This window comes from Poecilia reticulata, linkage group LG7 (genome assembly GCF_000633615.1).
Source record: "Poecilia reticulata strain Guanapo linkage group LG7, Guppy_female_1.0+MT, whole genome shotgun sequence".
Classification (NCBI taxonomy): domain Eukaryota; kingdom Metazoa; phylum Chordata; class Actinopteri; order Cyprinodontiformes; family Poeciliidae; genus Poecilia; species Poecilia reticulata.
Genome location: NC_024337.1, coordinates 16,471,638 through 16,498,962, shown reverse-complemented (window position 1 = coordinate 16,498,962; position 27,325 = coordinate 16,471,638). Strand labels below are relative to the sequence as shown.

The 27,325-nt window shown below is 37.8% G+C and overlaps 1 protein-coding gene across 1 annotated transcript; it reads right to left on the bottom strand.

Moving 5' to 3' along the window:
- Positions 1-886: 886 nt before the first annotated feature.
- Positions 887-27,320, bottom strand: ankrd52a (ankyrin repeat domain 52a). The gene is made up of 28 exons (XM_008414458.2): positions 27,109-27,320; positions 26,370-26,453; positions 26,150-26,228; positions 25,856-25,926; positions 24,527-24,727; positions 24,345-24,432; positions 23,397-23,539; positions 22,446-22,658; positions 21,449-21,527; positions 21,253-21,367; positions 21,078-21,160; positions 20,873-20,990; positions 20,728-20,796; positions 20,497-20,637; positions 19,972-20,034; positions 19,764-19,875; positions 18,599-18,670; positions 18,322-18,523; positions 18,158-18,245; positions 17,201-17,318; positions 15,670-15,889; positions 15,499-15,586; positions 14,979-15,062; positions 14,687-14,832; positions 13,883-13,965; positions 13,651-13,733; positions 12,998-13,089; positions 887-12,361 (listed from the first exon to the last, which is right to left on the bottom strand). Exons 1-28 carry the CDS (start codon positions 27,133-27,135, stop codon positions 12,090-12,092), a joined length of 3,234 nt encoding a protein of 1,077 aa, XP_008412680.1. The 5' UTR covers positions 27,136-27,320; the 3' UTR covers positions 887-12,089.
- Between the last annotated feature and the right edge of the window lie 5 nt (positions 27,321-27,325).

Below are 27,325 nucleotides of genomic sequence, written 5' to 3'. Positions count from 1 at the left end.
TAGTTATTTTTCATAAAATTATTACAGAGTTCTCCTAATACTTTGATTGCTTTCTCGTAATAAAACAAAAAATTATGGTCTGGCTATAATATTTCATCTTAACATTTACTTGAATTCAAAGTTCAGATAAATAGAAGATGTGAAACACATTTGTCAAACAAGATGAGGTGAAAAAAAATGATTTTTCAAAAACTAAAACTTCAAATCCTGTATAACAGAAGTGTGTCAAACAGAAGGCCCGTGGGCCAAATCTGGCCCTCCGTAGCTTTTTATGTGGCCCTCTAGGCTGCAAGTTACATCAAGAGGTTCCTCCAGTTGTTCACACATAAGCAAAATTTGCACAAAATCAATTTTCTGAATTTTAATGCATTTTTTTTCCTCAAAATTAATGAAAATCATTGGGTTTGAGTGAGTGCCGCTTCAGTTTCACTTGATGTCAAGTTATAGTCTGTGATCAATACAGCAAGTAGTAAAAAGCCACTTTTAATATCACACATTAGCACAAGTATTGTAAAAATTCCTTGCAAACATTGCTAAATCAGCACCATAAAATCTGTTTTGAAAGCAAAAATTACAAAAAAACCTAAATCCTGGAGACTGATCAGCGTAGAAAGATGTTCAATATTATTTTAAGAAACACTTATAGAATGTTTATTAATATTTTAAGAGTTCAGTGGGTTTTATTCTGGTGTTACCGGCCCTTTAAGAGCATACAGATTTTTGATGTGGCCCAATATGAAAAAGTTTGACACCCATGCTGTAAAATATATTAAATCGCCCAATTCTAGTTTAATGAGCTGAAAGATTTTTTGACAAAAAAGCAAAAAAAATTTTTTACAACATTGAACCTTAAAGAATAAGAAAAAAAAAAGCATGAGACAGGAAATATTTAGCAATAGCACTTTATTGAACACAAACAACCCTAAGCCACAATACTGAATGACAAGACCAATTGGCTGCAGCAAACATTTTATAAAATAGATTCAGGTTTAATGTCACTAAACAGTTTTTTTTTTCTTTTAACGTCAGAAAGACAGATGCAGGTTTTTCCAAAACAGTGAATGATCTTTTACATATTTAACATTTCTGTAACAAATTATCATTCACATGTTCACACAAAGGAATAACAAGGCAAAGTGCTTTCAGGATTGCATTGTTGAAGAAACAAAAACAGAAACATGAATGGCTTGAGGTTTCAGGTGAGACGGCGGGTTTGTGGAGTGGGGCTGGTCCTGTTTTAATGTGAAGGTGGCGGCGGTAGGGAGAGGGGAGGGCCGTAACATTTGGTGGGGAGAAAACCTCAAACCTTTCACCTTGTCCTGTACCCCTTGTAAGTCAAACCCGGTGTAAAATGTGAGGGCAGTGTGGAGAGACGGACGCCTACGCAGCCAGAATCTGGACAGATGGATTCAAAGGCAAACAGCTTGAGGGACGCAGACCGACTTTCCTCCCCTCCAACCCTCAGAAACAGAATCCACCTACCCATCTTCATCGTGACAACCTGTGATATCAGTACAGCTGCATGAGCCTAAACGAAGCTGTAAACGTTGAATTATCTCATATTATAGGGCTGGACAGAAAAGCATACACAGAAAAATGAAATAACTAAAAAGAAAAGGTAATTATTTACTTTATTAAAGATGGTTCCTCTGACCATTCACCACTGAATGTTAAAGGGGAGAGACTATCATAATCTGCATCACAACTTTGTCTGGCTTCACATTCCAGTGGTATTTTGTCGTATAAATGCTTCTCATAAATATTTTTTTTTAAACGTCAAGTAGACATGTACAGCACATCCAAGCACACTTTATGTATAAGTATACAATTGCTCATGATAAATCTGTATTCCCGTACAGTGGACTGACCCATTAAAAGCCAGAACAGGTGGAGAGACGAACAATACTCAATGCTGCAAAACAAGGAGGTAGGAGTAATGCTACGAAGAAACAAAAACAAAACAGCGAGCAATGCTAGAATGTCGAAATATCTGTGATACGCCAGGATTGCTGAACCATGATAGCTAGCGCCAGCAGCTGCCACTCCAGTCAATGTTTGAGCTGGTAGATTATTAATTTAATTTTCTAAGTTTAATTTTTAATCTGACGACACAGGTGCATCTCAATTTAAAAAGAGAAACTCGCTCTGAACAGATATAAAACTTCAAGAATCTGTCATTTTTGACGACGATGGCCTACAGCTAATGGAAAGTTGAGTTGAGTGGGAGGTAAAAAAGTCAAGTCAGCTAGTAAAGGTTAAGTTAAGAGCCATAAAACATAATTACTAACCAACATGACTGCTTGTATTGTATGACGTCAGATTCATGGAAAGTTGAGTGGAAGGAAAACCATTTGGAAAAGAATTGTGAAGCAAAGTCAGTTTAAATGTTTGAGAAGATTCCTTAATTGAGGACAGATCATGTCAAAGGAGCTCCGATCATATCGCTTCTGAAAAACGACTTTAGGGATTTACAGTAGCAGTAAGCGACAATCATCAAAAAGGAATAAAAGCTTTCAATAAACTGAAATAATTTAACTTCGTGTTGGTTTTCTGGTGAATCGAGATGCACCTGTTTGTGTTGACTGGATTAGCAGCTGCTGTGGCCTTTAACTGAAGTAAATCGTCGACGGCTGTTTTTTTTTGGCCCGCCAAAATAAAAGTTCAATCATGTTTCCAACCGCTCGTTTCTATTCCGGTTGTTGATCTGAAAGTGGCTGATGATAGCAGAGTAAATTCATTGGTCCTGTTGTCATCACAGGTCTGGAGACCACGCTGCTGGTGATGGCATCAACTCCTTCACACACAGTAGAATAGTATATTTGCAGACTTGTAAATGAGGTAATCAGCGTTATGCTAAATAGGGAACCCTGTCATTGACACACTTTATTCACCAGCAAAGCAAAATGAAAAAAAAAAAAAAAAAAAAAAGAAAAGACAGGACCGTGGAAGAAAAAAAATAAATCAAATTTGGAATGTCAGGTGGACAAGCCAACTTTTTTCCTCCTCCTATGCTTGTGAAGGTGCATCGTGGTAATAATTTGATTGTAATTCATCACATGCCCTGATTCAGAGTCCTTCCACGTACAAGGGCTCTGTTTTTATTTCCCAGATAAGCCACTCGCATCAAAACAAGGCGGCTTACTTTTCAATTATTCTCATTTTTCTTTTAATCTGTAATAAATTAAGGCTGCCTCATCAGCAGATCAACACCTGCCTAAAGTCCAGTTGATGGAGTATTGTTAAAAGCTCATGAGTTGCAGTAAGGTGGTAAAATCTTCAGTGAAGCAGACTAAACCAAAGAGAAAAAAAAAAAAAAACATGAAAAGGGACTACAAATACAACTAAAGTATCACAAAACATGCAATATACATCCTACAGCTAAAAGCACATTCATGGGGGCTCCTAATGGGCAAATTCTCTGATATGGCTCTGCTTTAGAGTAACAAAGATCAATAGGAGACTCACAGAAGGAGCAAGTCAATAAGGTGCTCCGTCAGAATATCACCGTCTTATTTCACCTGCGCACAATACTTGGTTTCATTCATTTCAACGGTAAACACCGCAAAGCGTTCCAAAAATCCACCTTCCACCTTTTTTTGTGTAAACGCGATCTCCTCTCTCCCCCGGTTTCGCATCTTCTGCTGGTGAAAACAAACGGCACTTTCAGGGGCAGGGGATGTTTCTCTAAAAACCTCCGAGTTACAAACGCACGGGTGGAAATCTCCTGTGGGTTCGACTGTACAAGCTTTCGGCTACACACTGAAAAGGGAGGGGCGTGGGGAAAAACCCCCATAAAACCCTTATATTGAGAACAACATAAGGCATTTCAGATTTTCTTTTAGTTTTTTTCCCCCCTCATATCACCGACTAAAAAGGAGGAATCGAGGATGCATATAAACACACGAACACATGCAAAGGAACGTGTCTAGTCCAAATTACAATACCATCAAAGTCCATCCATTAAAACAAAACAAAAAAAAAAGCTATTCCAACTTTTTCAACTTGTGCACGGTCCTGTGTTTGAGCAGGCAGCTTTTAAACTTTCATTTTAAATCACAGTTTTAAGAACAGAATCTCACATCTCACGTTTAAACGCCACCTCTGAGTACAAACAAGAGGACCGCTGAAATCCTTCATTTGCTACAGATCAGTGACTTCTGGTGTTTTTTTGTTTTGTTGTTGTTTTTTATCAAAAGAAAGGAGAAGGGATCATATTTTTTTTTCTTATTCAACCGAGGAAGCGATGATAAACAAAAGGTTATTGCACTTATATCTATTTCAAACGAGGTCAGCTTGACAGAAGATTTTCATGCCTTAATGTCGTAGTAAGACAACAAATGTTACGTCACTTCTAGAATATGATCACACCGTTATTAACACTGCACACAGCTACAAACTGCAATCCTATTTCTAGTTCAGTCTACCCTAAAATAACACAATACTATCTCCACAATCAATTTGCAACACAGTCACAACAAACAGTTCACCCTAAAGTTCGATGACGACTTGGTTTGCACTGTGAAGAAGTTACTAATCATAGATGAAAAACCCAGAAGGCTGAGAGGAATAATCAGAAGCAGCTCTGGAATTTCAGACAGCGGTCTCTCTACAGTTACTGTGTTTCTAATAATCAAGATTTCAGTGTTTTTTTTTATTATTTTTTATTTTATTTCCTCCCTCACATCTTGGCCTAAATTTGGTCTGCTTTCCTTCTTACGGTTTGGAGAGCCCTCCGAGCTCCGAGGTGCCTTCTTTGGATTTGTGCTTTCAATCTACCGATCGTTCGTTCACCGTTTGATGTGCCTAAAGGAAATCGCACCAGAAGTGTGCAATTTCTTCTGCAACCCTAAAAGTCACGGGAAATGTGTGGAGAAATCCAAGCGAATCTAGAGGCAGTTATTTAGGCTTTAACTTTTAATTTGAAACATAATTTAAAGGGCAAATATCATATTATAGAGCCACTCTTGAAATCCGTTATTTTTTAGAGCAAAAACATTATTTTAAAATCACTCTGACAGCAAAAATAAAACATTTGTAGCCACTAAACATTTAGCGAYAACAGCTTCAGCTATAACTTTTTTTTTCTTCGTGTCTGAGCCAAATGGATGAGTGTTTGCAGCTACAGCTTGATTGAATATCCATCCATCATCGCTTTGTTGATCGTAGCAGAGGACTCATCGGTGCCGATTKGATTTAACGTCAGTATTTTAAGTTTCCTTCTATTTAAGACAARTACAATTATTGTAGAGATTTTTTAGGGCCAAAATTGCAATTGTGGGGAAAATAAACKGATAAAGTTTGAGTGGCGTGAGATTACTGTGACGCAGTTAAACCCTCACAAAAAGCTAAACAAAAACACTGACCTGTGACGTGTACAGAAGTGAGAGATGACCACATCAGAGTAAAAATATCAGAACTGAATGCCTCCAGTTCAGACTYGCTCTAATTACTCTGTAGGATGCTGGTTTGTTAGGTCTCCAAGTCACCACTCCTAGAAAACATTTCGTCCAACTTTCTCCATCTCAAGCCTTTAGCATCTCTATTTTTGTCTTGGATGGAYGTAATATTACAATCAAAGCCAAAGTTTTGCATCCAAGGTGTGGCGTCATAAATTTAGGCGGCCTTGTGCTTGCTGTCATTAGCACGAGCTACAAGCTTGAACACCAATCAAAAAAGAAAAGCGGTAAAAATTGATGATATATGCCCTTTAAATGATGATGCTCAGAGGGAGTTCGGTTCTGCCACCACGTATGTTCAGTGTGTTTTTTTCTTCCCCATTGTAAGGCTTCTGGGAAATACAAATGGAAGACCGTACCTTTCGGTAGTTACAAGTAAAAGGCACCGTGCCACCTCTGTGCTTGGTATTACACAGGTCATATTGGTGGGGTAGAGGGAATGAATAACCAGCTGGGAAGGTTGTTAAACAGTGAAGTTATATTGTTTTGACTTACAGAGGTAAAGTTTTATAGCTACCTTAACATCCCAGCTGATATTTAACTGGACCTTTTTACTCTGACTTGCACCAAATAACAGATTCATCTGTTAATTGTAATGAAGGGAGATKTGTTGGAACAGGGTAAATATGCGCTTCAGTTTAAAAGAAAAAAGGGCTAGTGCATGTTTAGATATGACAAACTTCTGTTGTAAAGTCACAAGCACACAAAACTACTTCTACTTGCGAGTAATCTACATGACTGACATCAGGGGAAAGGAACAAAAACACCACACAATCAATGTCAGCATCGTCACACAAAAGATCACTGATGAGGTAAAACTGCAGGTCCAATAAAAAGTACAAGGTGCAGATGGCTGCCCCTTCGCAAGGTAGGAAACATGAGACATCCGCCAACGCTGATCAAACGCTTCCGCGCAGATCGTCTGGTTTAGGCTGGTTTAAGCAGAAYTACACAACCCACAAGATGGATGTACAAGGATTTTTTTTTTAAAACTCTTTGTTAGCATAGCTGTACAAGCATCCTTCCTGTCTTAGTATCTTTTTATTTTTTTTGAGGTACACAACGTCAATTCCCAGTGTCACTTGGCTCTGGATAACAGAGAAGCCATAGTTTGATTGTGTTTACAAGTGAATTCTGAATTCATTCATTCACAGTGGAAAATATGGCGAAATCCCAACCTCTCAGAGCTATCTTGGTACCATGGCAACCTTGAGCTATGTGCTACCTCAATTTATTCGTGTGCTTCTCGACCCCCCGGGGTGGCGTCTGCGGGACCTAAAAGTAGCCAATTTTTATTTTTTTTAAAGCAATCAAAGCAAGAAGCATAACTCTACAGGAGATGTAACGTCTCGGGTGCTGCCAGGTTTTATTTTCTGTTATAGCTTTTAAGGCAAAAGGCTCAACAGTGGATCAGAGTTGAATTGAAATTTGCCATTTACTTCAAGTAAAAACCAAGACATCCATTGAGGCAAATCAATTCTATATTGTATATACTATGCTTTTTTTTTTTCTTCTTTTGGACATCAAAAATKTTTTTTTTTCTCCTTTGTAACACACAATATAAACCACCTTGTTAAACACACAAACAATGGATTGCTTTGTCAATACTAAAGGGACTACCTATATACTTCAGAAAAAATGTCCAATTATAAAATACACCAAAATTCAACAGAATACTTGTATTTTAAGTAGTAATTTCTCATGCACATGTTTATATAGCTTTCTTTTGAGTAATATAACTGGCTTAGAGACATGCAGCTCCGAACACAAAACTGTAAGAATCCTGTCTACGTCTGAATATGTTACTGACCGAGTAAATGATTCATGTCTAAAGGCAAATCAAGGTTTCTATGGCACTAAATGGGTGTAGCTTAGGTGCATTTTGTCAAATATAGGCTATTTATGAGTATGTGTCATCTTATCTACTGTAGACCCTTTTATTTTTTGTCCGTCTTGTTTCACTGTACTGTAAGGCAATCTCAATGGAATGGATGACCGTTRATGTTAAATTCAAATACACTTTTATCCTTTATGGTTTTAGGCTTCAATCTACACAACTACAAACGCCTAAAAGGCGGGAGAGTGGGGTGGGGTGGGAGAGGCGGGGGACCTAAACAAAAAAATACCAAAACATATCCAGACCTTCAAAGCAGGAAGACTACTACACATACATTAGAATAAGTAGAGAGTTATATTTCTACATGCTACCTGTATATTCATATCTACGCAAGACAAATGAAGAGCAACAGTTTAAAGTCGGGAGAAAGAAAACTGTCACGCTCTGAACTGACCCTACATTCATTTCAGTCAGTAAATTCATGGCTCAGATTTGATGRTCAGACTGTAAACTGCTTGAACATATGCATAAATCCATTGCTGCTTAACAGAGAGGTTTCCTCTCTCCCTCCCTCYCAACACGTTTTGGCAAACAGGCCTTATTTGTGATAAAATATGACATCTAACCCGCATTTGAATCTTCCATTGGCATTGATGCTATGATTTACTGAATTGGCCTAAAATGGATGGCAGTGCAATATTTGTGCTGCACACTTTTACACACACACGCTATTGCTACAATTGGACCTTTCATTGCTTTCTTTCTTTCTATCTCTGACTCCAAATATATTGTATAATATGCTCCATTTGTTTAATAGTAGCTACGTCACAACTGCRACCTAGCTCCATGCACAATCACTGGTATCACTGGTACACAAAAAGTAAAATAAAAAGCATGTATAAGAATACTGTAATACAAAATGAAAAAAAAAAAAGATTACATCAAGCGCCATTGCACAAGTCAATGACTGACTTCCATTTACGACACAGATAAGGACATCACGAGAAATGAAATAAAAATCCCTGCCCAAAACCAGGCTGGCCTGACAGCACCTACAGATGGCAGAGAGGATATGGAGAGTGTTTAGTGAAGCCTGCCCGCCTGCCTGAGGTGTTGGTTTAATTTCGCAACTGACTTTGCAGGACTTAGGCCAAAGTCTGCATTGTTAACAGTAGGCTGRGTGATGGGAAGAGATAACAAGTCAGCAGGGAGCGGACTCTGTCCCCAAGTGCTTAGAAACACCCCTTTTTTTATTCAATATATATATATACGTTTTATTTTTGTAAATAATGCATTGTTGGAGTACAATTTAGTTGCAGCCTTTGCTTCTTTTTTTTTTCCTCTTCACACCTTTTCTCATTTACATTTCCTGTATTCAGCAGCAACACATGCATGTAAACATAAGTACATACATTACATCTGCTCTACTCTGCACACTTAGAACCTGAATGTACTAAAGTGCGTGCTTGACTATGTAATTAAGTGCTGTAGGATTACGGATTTAAAAAAATTGAATTTTGGAACATCCCATCTCGGGGAGAAAAATAATATGTAAAAGAAAAAAACTGAAAAAACTTTAGATATAAGAGATCTGATTGAATTAAGAAACTCGACCTGCTGCTTTAGCAGGAATCCTGAGAAGAATAGTGAAAGTATGTACCTATCTGCAGTATCAGTGGGGCGTTTTCTACTAAAGTGGTTCCAACGAAAAAAGAGAAACAGGAGCCAGAAACAGGTTGGTTTAATCTAATCTGATTTTTTATCACTTATTTCTAATTTTCCAGGATATCAGTGCTTTTACCTCCAAAAATTAAACATTTTTTCTCCCCATTTGTGTAAAAAGATGCTCYATTATCACCAGATTAATCCATTAACTCTTAATACTACCAGCAGCGTTGCGATTAACTCTTAACTCAGCGATTAGAGCATTTCTTAACAGTATCCGAGGATAGAAAAGAACTTAGTGTTCCAAAACTAAGCTGGGGATCTCAGTGCAATTAATGGAAACATGAGAGAGAGTGAGTTTATCTTTTAATATGAAATTCAAGTGTTTTTTTCTTTCCATTTTTGCTCTAAATTAGTAAAATCATTGGYCATTTATCTCCCTTTTCCCACTTCCAGCTCCTGATCGTATTTTTCCATCCCAGTTGGAGCAAAGAATGAACCAGTTAATCGCTACCAGAGCTGGGAACAGAAACAACTGGCGCCAAGGAAGCACCAGCAGCAGTTTAGCACTGGAACCAGTTTGGTGAAAAAGCCCCAGCTAACATCACCGCCTTTCCAACAGGAGAACAAAAGGCTGGGCTTCGCAGATTTGTTCAGTTTCAGCCATAGATGCCGAATAAAGTAGTAATCTACAACTCTTAACTCAATGAGATTGCTGCTCTGAAAAGAAAATTTGTCAGTTTGAGAAACAGAAATCAAGCTTAATACACTGCCGTGAAAGCATTTTTTCCTTTGTAAAGTGTATTCAACAACAAAGTCTAGTCTAGGTCCTCTTCTCTTATCCAGTCAAACTAACGTGTGCAATTGTGCCACTTCAACACCAGCGGATATGAAGTCATCACACCAAGGAAACCCATCTGACTCAGTGTAAGCTAACCACCGTCAGATGGCTCAACACAACTAAATAGCATAGATAAAACATCTAGGAGTCACCAACAGCTCTAGTGGTCTGATACAATCATCTTTAGTATGCTTAACACCAGAAAATGGGATGAGGAGACAACTAAATTAACACAAATAAAAGCACATATTTGGATTTCTGCTATTCCTGAAATCTAAACAGGGATTGGCCTAAGCAGAGATACTTCTTCTTCTTCTCTCCTTAGCCCTATTTGTTTCTTGCAGGGATACGACCTCCCTGTTCCACTATCAATGCCGGAGCGTAAAGATAAGCCAAGCATTTATTTATTTATCCGTCGTTTATCTACTTAAAACTCCCATTAGATACGATGGTGTAACTGTAGTTAAATGCCGCTGCCATCAAACGGGCGGCAACATAATCAGTGTCAGGGCTCGCTGCGTTCTGCCACCAAGCAATCCAACTGAAATGAAGCGTCGTAGAAGGCATGGGTCAAAAGGCATTTCTTGAGATGCCACAAAGGCAATCCAGTGCATTTAAGTTGACACTGACAGTAAAATGCCCGGCACGCACAGAGCCATTCGTTTAGTCTTTAGGTAAATCAAAAGAAATGAAAAAGAAATCAAAACACATTCTAGGGAAACAAAAGCCCTTGTGACAGTGATTGTCTATTTAATAACGCTCAACAAAAAGGCAAAAAAGAAAATATTGCTTGGAAACCGCCCAATAATTAGAATAGTTCAAAAGAAAAAGAGACAATATTTGTTTAAACGGATCAGTTYACCACTAAGAAGSTGCGTTGTAGATTCTTAAAACAACTTCACCAGCTCCACGAAATACTCCGTTAGCGAGAGCTTAAACGTCAATGGCCAGCTCAAAATTTAAAGACACACACACCAAAAAAACCCCCCCCAAAAACAAAAGGAAAATATTAGTGCCTAAAAACAAGACTGATTGCTCTCTTTCAGTAATCAGGCCATTCAAATTGTGAAATCTTCTCTGGAAAACACTGTTAAAGAGATGGGAAATAAATTGAAATGGCTTGTTCATTTATGTGCTCAGATATAAGATGCTTCGATGAGGTGTTGTTGGCAGATATTACTAGTAAAGCCTTCATCTAGAAATAAACAAGGCCTCAGTCAGTCACTATCCTACAGCAGTTCTCTAAGTTCTACGAAAACAAACAAAAAAAAAACAAAAGAAGAGAACGTTAGGCCTACGGACCCTGGGTGAAGATGAAGCAGCTGCTAAACGAGTTGACGAGGTATATCGAGATCTATTGTCTTTCTCTATACAGTACAGTTCATCTCAAATAAATAATTTATAGCCATAGTAGTGTTGATCAACTTTGGTCATAACTTATATGCTTAGAAACATTCTAGCTTAACAAACACTTATTTAGCATCTTTAAAAACAAAAACAAAAAGCGGGGTTGGCGCGCGGTACGTAGGGATGTTTTGGCGCCGACCCCAGAATGGCTCTCCTTTGGAAGGAGACATGCTCATGAATTCAGCAGCATTTACCAAATCATCTTAAAATGCCAAACAATTCTAGGCCATACGTTTATAGTAAGCTAAGGATTCAACAACTTTATGACCCTTTTTCCCAAATTTCAGATTGTACTGTAGTACAAAAAGCATTGCACTCTTACGCAAAAACTTTGACTTTCCCTTGTGTGGTTCCTTCATAAAAATCTAGGCTAGTAGACAATTTAATAATTAAAAAAAAAAAGGCTCAAAAACTCTTTGATCATTCTTTTGGGAAGGCTGTACGATCCTCTACAAGGTCACCTTTCTGGTTAAACATGATATGACTTCTCTACTGAACGATATGGAGAAAAAGGACAGTTGGTGCAGATACCGCCATGCTCTGAGAAGTTGGCTATATAATGACGTCAGCAGGGCTTTAAAGGGTTAAATAATTTAGAGATGGCCAGATTGCTAGTTTGTAGTAAATGCCTCGTCGTGGTGACCTTGTAGAGCGATCTGCCTCTTTGCATTAAGCACTACCAGGAGATGGAGGAATGGGATCTAATTGCATAATAGGTTTGACTGCACCTCAAGAGAAGACCAAACGCTCACGCACGCACAGACGCACAAACACGTACATACAGAGAAAACAGACATGTGGGTGGGTGCTCTTCTGGTCCTCCTGACCATGTTTAAGGTAGTCGCCCCCTGGTGGTGGTGATGTCGATAGCAGCTGGCTGAGTTCACTCAGACAGACACCCGTCCAGGCCCACCGGTGCACCGTGGCGGTCTTTGACGTAGCCGTTGTGGAGGCCGTTGCTGGGCAGAGGGGAGCAGGCGGCGGTGATGCCGCAGTGCTTCAGCAAGTTGAGACCGGCGGAGGAGGAGACGGTGGGCGAGGAGGAGGAGCAGGAGGAAGGGTCCCGCTGAGGGAAAGGCTTCATGGTAGATAGGATCAGAGCCAGGCAGTCAGCCACGTCCTTGTTGGGCGCACAGGCCAGAGCCGGGGTGTGGCCTGACAGGCGGGAAAATCAGCGTGAGAAAATCCCAGTAGCTGCATTTCCTTTACAAACATGTGCAAAAATATTCCACTAATGTAAAAAAAGAGTCTCTATTAAATAAACGCAAATTTGTTCACATGATAAGCTGTTAAAAACAATCATTTGGATGAATCGATTATTGAAATAATTATCAACTAATTTAGTAACTCCTTAATTGTTAGAGTAAAATCATAAAAAGAAGGCAAATTGTTGAAACAACACATTTAGAGCAGTAACTCAGCATAAACTGCTCAAAAAACAAATAGATTTTGCATCTAACAAAAACAAAAAAAAACAACTTTTTTTTACTCCTCAAATTACATAGTTTTAGCTTCATCTGATTCAAATTCTGCAAAAAATAAATCTCCTATTAAGTATTTCTAATGCTGTATGAAATACATTTAAGTGGCTAAATGAAAATTATTTAGAATATGCCCATCTCTTTGGCGATTAATCGATGACTACAATAATAACTAGTTGCAGCCCTAAACTTGCCTGTTATCAGATTATTCCTCCTACATCATCAGTGCCTTAATGCTCCCTGATAAATGTATAAAAACCAGGAAAAGGAAGGAATGACTCAGGGCCACAGAAGCTGTGAAGTTTCTCACCTTCCTCATCCACAGCCAGCACCGTGGCTCCTCTACTCAGCAGCGCCTGCACCACCGTCGCCAGGCCGTTACGAGCTGCAAGATGGAGGGGCCTGCGCAAAAACAATGGCAGCTCAGGCTGAAAACTTCACTGGTGGGTAAAATGTTCTTAGCTGCATAATTTTAATTACTGTGAATAATCAAGACATTTTTGGGCAGATGAGAAATGTCAACATGAAGGAGGATTAGCATTTTCTCTTCTGCACAGTTATAATTTAGTCCAAATCAGATTCAGGCTGAACTGCAATCATTGCTGCAAACTATAAACTGTAGCTGCTATTCAAGTCACATAACATTTTAGTGTGATGTTGTTGGATAAAGGTCAGGGTTAATTTGAAGTATTTGGTGCAACAATGAAATTTAACACAAGTCTCTTCATTACTTCTCATTTGTGTCACTTGTACAGAAACAGCTTAGTAGCATTTCACCTTGATCAGAGCTTCCAAATCTGTATTTTATTTTAAATATTTTAGAGTAAACTTCACAAAAAAAAATGTTAAAAAACTGCAAATAAGCGGAGTTTCTGCAAATTATTTGGAGTCATGTATCACAGAAAGATCTACAAATATGAACACGGTGTGCTGTGTTTTATGTAATAGTTTATAAGTTCTTACATTTGCAGTGCACTGTTAGTGGCATTTATGAGAGTGGGATTGTGGATCTCTCCCAGAATCAGCAGAGCGCACATCTCATGGGCCTGAAGGAAAAACAACAGAGCATAAAAAAAACAATCACTGTGGAACCGTTACCTGTTTCCAGAACAATTCACAGTTGTTTTATTACTAGCATGATGCTAATGCTGCTAATAAACGTGTTTTTAACTACTGTGGAGATGAGAGCGTGTACCTTGCTGCAGGCCAGGTGCAGGGCAGTGTTCCTGTTCTCATCCAGCAGTGTCAGGTCGGCCTTGGCTCGGTGGAGGAGGATGGCTGAGCAACAACAAAACACACATGTAAGACAGGAAACAGCAGCCATACAGGTGGGCTGAGTTGATTACTCTTGTCTTCAGCAGGATTATGCAACATTTAATTGGCTGGAAAATGATTTTTATGATGCTGAATCAGCGTAGACACAGTCAGTGTGACCCCAAAGAAACAATAGCATTATTTCATGTTAAAAATAAACAGAATGTTGAGGCAAAAATAATCTGAGGCTATAAAAGTCCAACAACATCAACACTTGTGGTCAACATCTTAGTTATTTTTAAATTGATGAATGCATTCTCAGCTTGGAGCGGATTTCTCTGTTTTTCCTGCTTTAAGACTCAGTTCAGAAGTCTAAATTAATGCTTTATATCTGGCTTCAATCATACTGAACTGTGTGAATACTCTGAAAACTCTTAATGCATACAGTTAATAAAAACAAGCTGCTTTCAAGTTACAGTCTGCTTTTATATTTGAACTAAAAAGGTGCATTAGGAACAGATTTTTTTAGGAACACTGACAATTTGGATTCTGGATATTCAAGCTTTTTTTAAATTTGTAAAAATAAAATAAGGTGTTCATCTTACTTATTTTTGGTGAAGGTGACACAACTGGGTTTATATTTTACTTTGGAAAAATGTAGAACTTTTAAAAATAAAAACAAAAAAGCTGTTTTTTGGTAAATAATAGGCTCTAGATCAGAAGAGAGACCAGGGCTCAGACTCACCCACAGTGCCGCTGAGCCCCCTGTCAGCAGCCACCATCAGAGCAGAGCGTCCACTCGTATCCACGGCATTGATCTCTGCGCCGTGGCGAAGCACCAGCTGAAGTCCTGCCACATCCTCAGCAAACGCAGCTGCATGCAGCGGGGTCCTACAGGAACACGCAGGAACAAAACCATCAATTATGAAGATTCAGAGTAAAGTTAGCATCTCAGGATCAAACATGCTTTATGTCTGTGGAGACGGTTAGATGTTCCTGATCCAAGCTGGTGGAAATGTGTAAATCTTTCCACCAACCTTCCTTTGGCGTCTCGGGTGTTAATCATGTGGACCCTGGCAGATTCCAGCAGCCTCTCCGCAGCGCCGCTGTGGCCGTTCATCCTACAAACGACAAGCCATTTAATTACTTATTATGGTAAATTAAATACATACAGAATTGTAGATATGACTTAAGCAAAAAAAAAAAAAAACAACTTCACAGTCTACAACCTGCATCATTTTGCATATAGCTCCTTTTCTTTGGTGTCTATTCGGTTTTTGTTTGTAAAAACAGAAATGAAGAACATAAAAAGAAAGAAAATGAACTATAACAATTGTAGCATTATCTATATTTATCTATAAACTGACAGTGAAAGTTATTTTTTCCATTTTGTAAAAATATACTGCCATCATGTATTGTTCATATTAGTAGACAGGCATCCATCTACTGATCACATTTTATTTGCTTTTCAGCCTAGAAACTGTTTTTGAAATTTGATGCAGCGTACAAGTGTTTCTTTTTTAACTCAACATAAGAAAATGCAACATTAATACTCACAGAGCACAGTGCAGGGGAGTGAAAGGGTCTCCCTCTTCATGAATAAATGTTTTAAATTCAAGTAAAACCTCCAAACAGTCTTCATGCCCTGAGAACAGAAACACGTCGGCACACATTTAACAACGGCACCACCGATCTTTACAGATTCTCCACTCATGAAGCCGAGCAAACCTTTGTAAGCAGCCCAGTGTATCGGCGTGTATTGTTTGTTGTCCAGCAGTTTGTCCTGTGGGTCAGTTGCCATGGTGACCTGTACCAGACTGGCCAGGATCTCTGTGTGGCCTCTGGAGGCAGCATAGTGCAGCGGCGTCCTACCCTGGGCGTCCCGACACAACGGAGAAGCTTTGTGCTCCAGCAGAGCTGCTACACAGTCATCATGTCCCAACACTGCCTATGGAAACACAAACAAATAAAAAAAACGCATTGAATTATGGGTTTTTTTTACATTTATGCTGGGCGAAAGAGACCGTAATGGCTGCTGGATCTGTTCTGGGTGCAAACCGTGAAAAAATGTGCAGTTTTTATTTTTACTTGAGAGCAAATTAAAGTAGAACTGGGTGTCAAACAAACAATTATATATTTATTTTCCTTTTTATAAACACTGTTCAGCAGAGAAGGACAGAAACTAGTTACATTTACTTGAGTAACTTTAAAAAAAAAAAGGGGAAAAAAAGTACATTTTACGTTTGAGTAATTTTATGATGAAGTATTTCCACTCTTGAGTAAAATTTCTGGATTTTCTACCCACCGAATGAAAACTAAACATGTTTTAACCTGAAATCCACCAGACAGATACACACCTGCAGTTTTTGTTAAAGTTTCATAAACGTTACGTTCAAAGAAATTGATAAGAATTTTTTATATTTTTTTTGGTCTGTTTTTGTCAACATAAAAAATTGTTATTTATTTTAATTATTCTCATTTTGATCCATAAAATGTGCAAAATTTCCACAAAACTTAACATTTTGATTCATTTGATGATGTAATTTTTAAATATTAAATGATTGATGTTTTGATCAGTTCTCAGAGTTGGGTAGTAACTAGTTACATTTAATCAATCACATCTACTTGAGTAACTTTTTTTAGGGAAAAAAATACTTTTAAGTGTATTTTGGTTTTTTTTACTATGCTGTACGTTTTACTTCTACTTGAGTAAAACTTCTGGATTTTCTACCCATGAAAAATATGCTTTAAACAAAAATTCCCCAGTTTTTGGAGACACCTGCAGTTTTTGTTCAAGTTTCTTAAGTTTTTTTATTGAAAGAAACTGATTTTTTTTTTTTGCCTGATCTTATTTTTTGTTACTTTTATGAATTATTGTAATTTTGATCCTTAAAATACCAAAATGTCCCACTTAATTTATATTTTGGCCTACCTCGTGATGTATTTTTAAAATTTTTAAATGATTGATTATTTGATCAGTTACTCAGTACTTTTTGCTCTTGAGTAATTTCTTGGATTGGCATTTTTTTTACTTTTCCTTGAGTAAAATATGTTGAAGTAGTGCTATTCTTACTTGAGTACAATTTTTGTATTATCTGCTGATTAGGCAGAACATTATGACCACCAGAATATTTTTGTGTCACCATTTTACTGCCAAACTAAACCTGCTGCAAGTCAACCTTCACTGTATAAATTAACCCTTATTGTCCCCATCAAGTGGCTTTTATTGTGGTTCAATAATTGGGTGTTTAAGATTTACCCCTCTGTGCAAAGCCGTGTGTCCTCTCTTGTCCTTAGCGTCCGTTAGAGCGCTTTTCTCCAGCAGGAAGTGGACACAGTCAGTGTGCCCGCCCAGAACAGAGAGCATTAAAGGGGTTCTGATGGAGACAAAAGCAGCAATAAAGACAGATTAAAGGAAAACTGATTCAAAAAAACAAGATTTTATTATAATATATATATATATGTATATATATATATGGTTTACAGTCATGTGAAAAAATGTAAATATCTAGTATTAGTTTGTGAATATTTAATATTAAATTAAATGGCAGTGAAAGATGCAAGTAATTCAATTGAACAGATAAAATTAACTAAAGCACCTTTGACAGCTTTCTGTTCAACATAAAGACACTTTGGGTGTGAAATGAATTATTTGTATTTACCCAATTAAAATGGATAAAAATACAAATGTGTCTACCGCAAAAAGTGCAAATGATAAATGTTTGCCCTGTTTAAAAAACAAACAAAAAACATACAGTTTGTTTGGTGAGCTTCTAACTTAGGGATTCACACAGTGAATAATAATGCAGTGCGACACAAATGGCCTAGTCAAAGCCGAGATAATTCAACCACAGAATTAGCCATTCGGGTGTCCCACATTATTTTTCTCAACTAAAAGAAGATCATTTGTGTTGATGTTTTAACAAATAAGAAATTTAATTCCTTGCTTCTTAATTTTCCAGTTTTACTTTTACAGATAAACTAAAGATTAGACGTAAATTTTGTCACTTTTTTACATGACTGTATTGCATTGATGTAAATTTCATTTCATTTTTGATCACTCAATAAATATGAACAATTCAATTAACAACTAAAAAGCAGAAAAAAGCAGAAACTTGATTCACAAAGAGAAAATTAGCTTAGAGTATTACAGGCATGTTTCAAATACACAAAGAAACGGTTTGTAGATTCTACATGTGAAAGGAAATCAACTCACTGGCCAAATTTGTCCGTGACGTTGATGAGATCCCCCTCCTCCCCGTAGTCAATCATCATGCGCAGGCAGTCCGAGTGTCCGTTGGCAGCTGGTTTACAGAAAAGACCAATTAAAACCCAACCAACCACATCGCTAGAGAAGACTTTCCGCTTTGGCTACGATACCTGCAACATGAATCGGAGTCCACATGAGATGGTTGTCGTTGAGCAAACAGGAGGCCCCCTGAGCTAAAAGCACCTCCACGCAGCGAGCGTAGCCTTTCTGCGCCGCCAGGTAGAGCACAGAGCGGCCGGCGGCGTCCTGCATGTCCACGTAGGCTGCCGTCTCTGTGAGCACGCGCAGGGCCTGCCAGTGGCCCCGATCAGCCTGCAGGAGGAGCAGAATTAGTCTCTGCTTTGCATTTAGTCAAGATGAACAAGCAGAGGTTTGTGTGACGCTCACAGCGAGATGAAGAGGACTGACTGGAATGCTGCTCTCTATGTCTCCAAGTGCATTAAAGGACATCTCCAAGAGCTGGAAAAGTAAGAAAACAGGCATATAAACGAATTAGAGTGAGCTAAAGCTTTAAGCAATTTGTAATTTCATTGCAAAAATACAGACAATAGTGCAAATATCACAGTACACTTGAAATAAGACCAAAACTTACAAATAACTTTTCAGGAAGTTGTACAAGCTTCTTCAATATTGAGGAAAAAGTACCAGTTTCATTGGCCGATTTTGTCACTTAGGTTTCAGCGAGTTAAATTTAGATTTTGAGATCTTTTCAATATCACCAAGAAAGAAATTTAAAATGAAAAAAATAGAAATATACTGGGATAGTTGGGGGATCCTGCTGTATTTCAATCAGTCAGTGCAAAACAGCTGCAGTGCCAAGCTTAGAAACATTTTCTTTTTTGTTGCATGGAATAAATTTAATCATGGTAGATGTAGAAAAGCTAGCTAGTTACCGTTAGCCTCAGCCGCTTTGAGTCGCAGAACGCAATAAAAATGTCTGAGCACGGCTCAACCTTGACAGAACAATGAGAAAAAATATATATACATACATATATGGGATTAAATAGTCCCGTCATGACTAGATTTAAGGAAACAAAATATTATCCAGCCTTAAATTATAATTTACTGTCTTAAATTTGCGTTAAATTTATATTGATTTGAAAATTCCTTTTTTAATTTAAACTAAAAAAAAAAGTTTTTAAATTAAAATTTTTTTTTTATAGGTATATATAAGTTTAACACATTTTACACTAATTTAATACTTTTTTAGGATGTGCAGGCTCCCTGCTATAGCAAGATATTTTTCCAAAGTTATAAGAGGAATAAGAAAAAGAAAAATGTACCAGCGGAACCAGCAATGTTTATCAATATTCAAAAATTATTAGCTTAAAACAATCTCTTATATTTTTCTGAAAAGTTGCTTGCAAGTTAATTTTGTCTTATTCCAAGTGTACCAAGAGTTTCGCACTGGAACGTTTACAAAAATATTTAAGATTTTATGTCTTTGCAGTGTTAATTAAGGTGAACAAGATTAAGATTTAAGGAAAAAAAAAAACACACTTAGGTGACAATCCTAGCAACGAATAATAAAAACATCAGTGAGAAAACTCACCAGCTCCAGGTTCTGCTTGTTGCCGTGGTAAGCTGCATAGTGAACAGCACTGTAACCTTTAGAGTTGACCATAGACGGATCAGCACCATTGTCCAGAAGATGCTCCAAGCAACTGTTACAAAAGGCAGCAAAGAGAAAAACTCGGTGAGTTGCTGATTGTATATAAACATTTAATAATTCAATATATTCAAAGATAAGAAAAACTCACAAGTAGGACTCTTTCGTCTCATCCTCAGTATTTTGATGGTTCCCAGAAAATTGGCGATCAGTTCTGACAAATCAATAATAAACAGACCGGTGAATATTTGCCAATTGTTACAGTTTATTATTTTGGGCTTGATTTAAGAAAACAAAGAAATAAAAATAGGATGTCAATCTTCATTTGAAAACATTTGCTGTGTTCTACCGAGTTTTAATATAGCAATTAATTTACTAATTTATATCAGTCACTGAGTAGATGTGGTTCATTTCCCAAGAAAATACAGAAAACCCAGAAAACTTGGGAAAATTATCAATTTGTGATGCAGCTAACATTTTTATAAGTAGATTTTAATTTAAAAAGTTTTAGTTTTGTCCTAATTTATTTCATTTTTTCTTGAATTGTGGTCAGGGGGCTACACTGTCCAGGGGCTGCAAATGGCCCCTGGGCCGCACTTTGAACACCCTTTATCAGCTTGATGCAGCATATTCATGTGTTTTTGTTTTGAATTTAAAATCTAAACACGCGTCTCACCTGCTGAAGGCTTGGGAGGCAGCAGAGTAGTGCAGGGGAGTGCAGCCAGTCTGGTCTTGCTCGTTTACCTCGGCGCCAGCATTCACCAGAGCCACGGTGCACTGGTACCTCCCATTAGCAGCCGCATAGTGCAACGGTGTCCTACAGGGCGCATGCCGGGTGAAATTAGATAATCACATCAAATTATAGTGTGATGTATGAATTTAACTGATAAAATGTTCAAGAACTCACCGTCCCATTATGTCTCTCTTGTTCAAGTCAGTACCGCTACTTAAGAGCAAGTTCAGACATTCAACATTTCTGTAAAAAGATATGTTTATTAAAGATAAATGCATATCTTTGGTTATAAAAAATGAGCTTAAAGTTTTGTTTTTACCCTCCAGAGGCAGCAGCGTGTAGACAGGTCCTCCCAAAGTTGTCAGGGGTGTTGATGTCAAACCCAGCCGATAGCACATGCTCTTTACTCATAGATGAAACTATACTATACAGCTGACCTGAAGGGACATTAACAAAATCACTCACATACACATAAACAGTTAAACAAGTGTGTGAATCAGAGCGGATTTATTTAGAAAACAAACCTGAGGAGAGTAACTTGCGACAACAGTCTGAAAACCCGTACAGCACAGCTAAGTGCAAGGGGAACATTCCATGGATCCCACGTCTGAAACACAAAACAAATTAGTAAGAAGCTGCATTAGATGCTGAGCACCAAATAAATCAATACATGTAAAGTGGTGAGATGTTCTCCTCTACCTGGCTGTGTCTGCTCCGTTGGTCATCAGAGTGCTGATCAGCAGTTCATGGCCATACTTAGCAGCAACGTGGAGGGGGGTATTGCCATATTTATCCACGCAGTCAATTTCCCCACCTGATAAAAACCCAAATAAGAGGGAGAGAGAATTAAATACGCAGTCAGAGCAGAAACGAAAACAAAAAAAGTCCTACTTACCGTTTTGGATGAGGATCTGAGAGCGTGTGAAGCGTCCATGAATGGCTGCCATGTGCAGGGGGCTCTTCCCTTCTTTGCTCTGAGGAAAGAAAGAAACAAATTATTTTCACAAAAATGTTCACACAAAGCTAGTATAATTTTAAAATGCATCTGCTGCAGGGCTGCCCAAGTTTTGGATCCATCCCTTCTCTAATAACACTCCTGAATCAAATGATCCCCTGGAGAGGCAAATGCACGTCRGTGTTAACAGGTCTGTCACGATAAAAAAAATCAACTAATCGCATGATAAATTAAAATTATCATCCTCATTTTAATTTATCGGCTTTATCGTTTCTTCCTGCCCTTTTCTCTTTCTATTGATGACACTGGATAAAAAAAGGCTCAAATCCGGAGCCCTCCACTGGCCTTCATTTCCTCGGCATAAGGAGGAGTGAACGACTGCATCAGGTAGTCGGTTAATCCCATCTTCTCCATCTAAATCTAGACTTCATCATCTGTACTCTTTTGGTGGAATGTAGTTTTTATTTCCACTTTGGTTTTATGTTGTTTAGTTTTTATTCAAATGCATTTTCTGTTCCATTTTATTTTTGTTCACCGGTTCCAGGGTTAAGAGTTCTTTTGAAAATAAAGCGTATTTATTTTTAACAGCATGTGCTTGCATTATTATGCATGTGAACGTCTACATGTGAAAAGCTCAATTAACCAATTAATAATTTCAAAGCAAAACTTGATTAATGATTATTTTAACCAAATCAAGCTAAAACTACATCACTTAAGGAGTTTTGGTTTGAACAAAAATATTATCATTTATCGCAATCATTTTTGAGACAATTAATCGCTCAGCAAAATTTGTTACTGTAATAGGCCTAATGGTGCATTATAACTTAAATACTTTAAAATGAGAGCTTGTGATGCAGCAATGWGAGCGTCACAAGCTTCAAGTCGCTTTGTGGGGTTAATCTGCATCACAACACAGTGAACTCTGCTCTCTTCTGACCTGCTGGTTGACATCAGCCCCGTTGTTGACCAGCAACTCCAAACACAGGGCACCATTGGTTGAGACGGCAGCCAGGTGCAGAGGGGTGAAGCCGCACTTGTTGGGCTGGTTAACGTTGGCGCCGTGGTTCACCAGCTCCGTCGCCACAGCTTCCTGTCCCATGTAGCAAGCCACGTGAAGCGCAGTGTTTCCGAAGCCGTTGGGCTCATCGATCTGACAGTGAAGCACAACCGAAATCACATCACACTTTCTTTAAAAAAATCCTACAAAAACATTTAAAAAGAGGCAAACTGACTCATTAAAGCCATAGACACCAGTAGGGCTGCAACTTATGATTATTTTAATTTGTAAATAATCAATTATTCTGACAACTGTTTGATTAATCTAGTGATTATTCTGACAATTGGATTTTAAAAAACWGGAAGTCTCAAGATTTTTCATTCAGTTTTTTATGCAATAATTTAAATAAATTAAAATATGCAAACAATTAAATCCTGTTTTAAATGAAAAAATAAACGATTTATTGCCTTAAATGAAATAACTGCATACATTTAGAGAGCTTGATCCTTAAAAGGATGCTAAAAAGTACTTCTAACGTCAACATGTGAAAAGCTCAATTAACCAATTAATAATTTCAAAGCAAAAGTTGATTAATATGATTTTTTTTTTTTTACCAAATCAAGCTAAAACTACATCACTTAAGGAGTTTTGGTTTGAACATATTTACAGACAAAGTAGGATTTTTATCTTAAATTAAATATGTTTATATTCTTTGTACAGTTTTGGTTTCATTATTGTTCAGAGTTTGTTGCTCTTTCAGCAAATTGCTGGATTTATGAGTCCGTTTACTCCAGTTAGCGATTAATTATTATTAAACTAGTTGAYGATGATCGATCAAACATGATTAATCGTAGACACCAGTGACGTAAACATAAAAASATGACCTCTCACCTCTGCTCCCATCCTCAGAAGGTACTTTACAATTTCGATGTGACCACTTGCAGCAGCAGCATGGAGAGGAGTATAACCCAGCTTATCCTTGCAGCTCTTGTCAGCACCACGGGATATCAGCATCTTCACAACCTCCAAATGTCCTGCAAAAATCCCCAAAAAAACATTTCAATGGAAGATTTGATCTACAGTTTAGTGTCCAGAGTTAGAAATGTCTGGAGAAAAAGTTTGGTCAACATATGTAGTGTTGTGTCTTTCATTCTCACTCTTACTAACGTTACTGTTCTTTATTTGGATAAATCTAACTTCTACGGTTTTAACTCCTGCCTAAAAACAAGAGAAAAACAGCTGGTTTGTAGTACTGGTAAGTAATTAGGTCTGTATTAATGCAAATAAATAATTAATTTCTTTTTTTTTTCATAAGAAAACATTTTAGTGTCTAAAATGGAAAAACGGRGCGTTCTTTAAGTCTATGCTTGATTTTTAGCAAATAATGAATCAGCAGCTAAATTTACTTCTAACATGAACACGWGAAAAGCTCAGCGCTTTCTGCTTGATTTAAAAACACAGTGTAGGGATAATTTGATGATTATGTTTTGGATTAATCGATTAATAAATAATCGATTAAAAAAAAAGGTGCTTAGTTGAAGATTTTCTTTTTTCCTTTCATTTTTTTAAATAGAATTTGAACCAGGTGAACCTAAAACTGCATAGAACATATTTACAGATAAAGTATTTTTTAAGTCTTAAATACAAAATGTGTTTTATTATTGTACATTTTTGGCTTAATTGCTTTTCTCAATATGTTGTTCCTTCAGCAATTCCTTCTTTTTTGAGTCTGTATATTTAGCAATTACTTGATTACTAAATTAGTTGATGATTATTTAAAAATAATTGATTAGTCACAATTAATCGCTTCAGCTAAACATGAAATAGAAACATTTTTACCCAAATAAGCAGCACAATGAATAGGTTGCCTCTCCTTCTTATCAATGGCACTCAGGTTGGCTCCTTTGTTCAGCAGCAGCTTCACCATCTGTTCAACAATTTAAACAAACAAAAAAAAAACAAGCAGAAATTAACTTTATAGTCATGTCTACACATTAAATGGTTAATCCTTGCAGCCTCACCTCTTGGAAACCACTCTGAGCTGCATGGTGCAGGGCAGTCCGACCGGTGCGATCTGCCATGTTCAGGTTGCTCAGCTGGGTCAGCAGAGCCTCTGCGCAGCGCGTGGCACGGTTGGCAGCGGCCACATGCAGCGGCGTCTGCCAGAACTTGTCTCGCGTGTTTGCCTCGGCTCCGCGCCTCAGCAGAAGACCCACTGCTCTCTGGAGAGACGGAAGCCACCACCAAAAGTTAGTTTTAATTAAAGCGTTAGGGTCCCAGTTTGAGCTATTAATCCTTGTTAGCATTGAGGTAAAATATGAAAAAATTAATTTGTTAAAAAAAATAAAATAAAGTCTTCCATTCTATCACAGCAACATTTGAAGTCTTTTTTTAATGACAGGCGAGAGGAAGATCCAGAAATTATGTCTGGCTCTACAGTCAAAAACTAATGAGTCCTGCCCCTCCCCCACATATTGCTACACGCTGCTGAAACACTGTATTTTTCTCCTTTTGTAGGAAAGAAATGTATAACCATTTTAACATATTTTTTGTTGGACAAATGAACCACCACAATGTAGAAACTAAAGTAGTGTGAGTATAGTTTTATTATATGAACAATATTTTAAAAACTGCAACTGGCAAGCAGTCAGAGACAGAACGACACAATTTCTTTAAAAAAAACAAAACTCAAGCATTTGTATCCTGTATATACCATTTCTGTCTGTTGGTTAGTTATTTCTAGTGTAAATGTTTTCTTTTGTTGATGTTATTTTTTTGCCTATAGCTAAGTTTCACAGTGAGTGAAACTTAGCTATTGTGCCAATTCCTGCATACTTATACCACCACTAATTCTGGTAATGTTGATCAATATGCACTGTCCTGATGAAATTAATTAAACTAAGCTGACAGCAGACTGGCTACTGGAGCAGATAGCCCAACTAATGAGTGAAGTAATATTAGCTTGTGGTGCTGACTATATAAAAAGAGCAAAACAAACACATTCTGTGCAACCAACACTTCAAAGCCACTGCTAAATTTAAAACATCTGTCCTACATTTCCTACTTCTGATTACAAAATTAAAAAATGCATTGTAGGCAACACTATCAAATCAAAATGTTCTTTATTTTAGGGACGAAAATTGTAAATTGTTAATTTTCTATTTTAAATAAGCTATAATATAATGTTATAATTTTTTGTTTTAAATTCTGTCTAATTGTCCTGAACCTTGTTATATTTAAGAACTAGAATTAAAACATTCAACATGCATAACTGTGGTTGGACACAAAAGATAATTCAAATATAAAAATAATTAGCTAGAAATGACAGACTCCTTAAAATAGACACCTACTTCATTCCTTGAAGCAGCTGCCCTGTGCAACGGGGTCAACCAAACGTTGTCTTTAGCATTTACACTGGCACCTGAAAGATGTACATTTCCATTATCAGTATAGGTTCACAAAAATCTGCAAACAAAATTCTCTTCGGTGTATATTTTCTTGCTTTAGCTACAAAAACAGACATAAGATTTATTTTTGCTGACTGTTCCATTCSCCCTTAGAGAGGGGATTCGGTCTTATGGAGCATCCATCATGTTGGACTATAAAAGGTACCRACTTTTATCTGCAATAAATGTAGCAGTCACCTGATTCAATGAGGAGGTCCATAATATGGACATCACCCACACAGGCAGCAGCATGAAGTGGTGTGCGGCGCTCATGGTCCTGTTAAAACACACACACACACACACACACACACACACACACACACACACACACACACACACACACACGTGAAGCATTAGGACTCCAATTTGCATGCCATCGACTATGATCTGCATCAAAACTCAATGTACTTTCACATACCAGTGCATTGACATCTTCCTTTCTGTGCAATAACAGTTGAACTTCTTCAGTATTACGACTGAAGATGGCCTGGACCAGAGGAGGCTAAAAAAAAACACACACACACACAAACACCGCGAAGTTACAAATAAAACTATGGAAAAGAATGCATTTAAAACCAAAAGAGAACAAAACCTTAACACTAATCCGGATCGATGACTCGAAATATCTCTCGTACCGCTCTATATGATCTATTTGAGCCGCTCAAATAGTTGGTAAAAATATAAATTTTTTTGGGATAGTGAATGCATAAAAAAATATTTGCATTACGGTATATTATGTTTTCAAATGTTTATTGCAGTTATTTAAATATGGGGCTGATTTTCTCCCGTTCTTTTATTTTATTTTTTCCAGCAGTTAGACCAAGCCCTAGCTGAGGCCTACAGGCCCGAGCCTTCAGTTCTTACGTCAGTTGGCTAAAAGGCTCGAGCTAACTAATGCAGCTACGGAGCTGGCCCTGGCCCAGACTACGGTCGAGGCTACGCTTCCGACCCCCAAAACGGTACCGCACATCAAAAACACATGAAATTTTGTCCTCCCAATTATTAAACCAGCAAAAATATGCATGCAATAACAATGAGCAACAGTAATATTTGAAGCCGTTCGGCGAATACGTAGCATGTTGCGCACTAGAGCAGGTTCCTTCCAGCAAATAGACTGCGCCAAAACACAAACACGGAGGGCTTTCCTTTCAGCGTACCTGGTCTACGATGTTAAGTACTCCCATCTCCCAACTCAGCCAGGACGGAGCTCCTTCATGAGGATTAAACTTCGAGGTAAAGCTGCAGTGCAATTACAATTTCCACCTCTCAGACTACACCCATAACTGAAAGCAAAAAAAGAAATGCGGTCTTTCTCTCTCGGTCTGTCACTGTTGTTGTCTGTATCCAGCGTCTGGTCTGACGATGGCGCTGGTC

Bases quoted from the DNA above. Each gene is read 5' to 3' on its own strand.
- ankrd52a (XM_008414458.2), bottom strand. From the start codon at position 27,135: ATGGGAGTACTTAACATCGTAGACCAG. The intron at 21,161-21,252 runs GTAGAGGAGAAC...TTTGTGTTTCAG, and splicing joins AACGGAGCAGACACAGCCAG to ACGTGGGATCCATGGAATGT. The intron at 14,833-14,978 runs GTTGGTGGAAAG...GTGTTCCTGTAG, and splicing joins ACCCGAGACGCCAAAGGAAG to GACCCCGCTGCATGCAGCTG.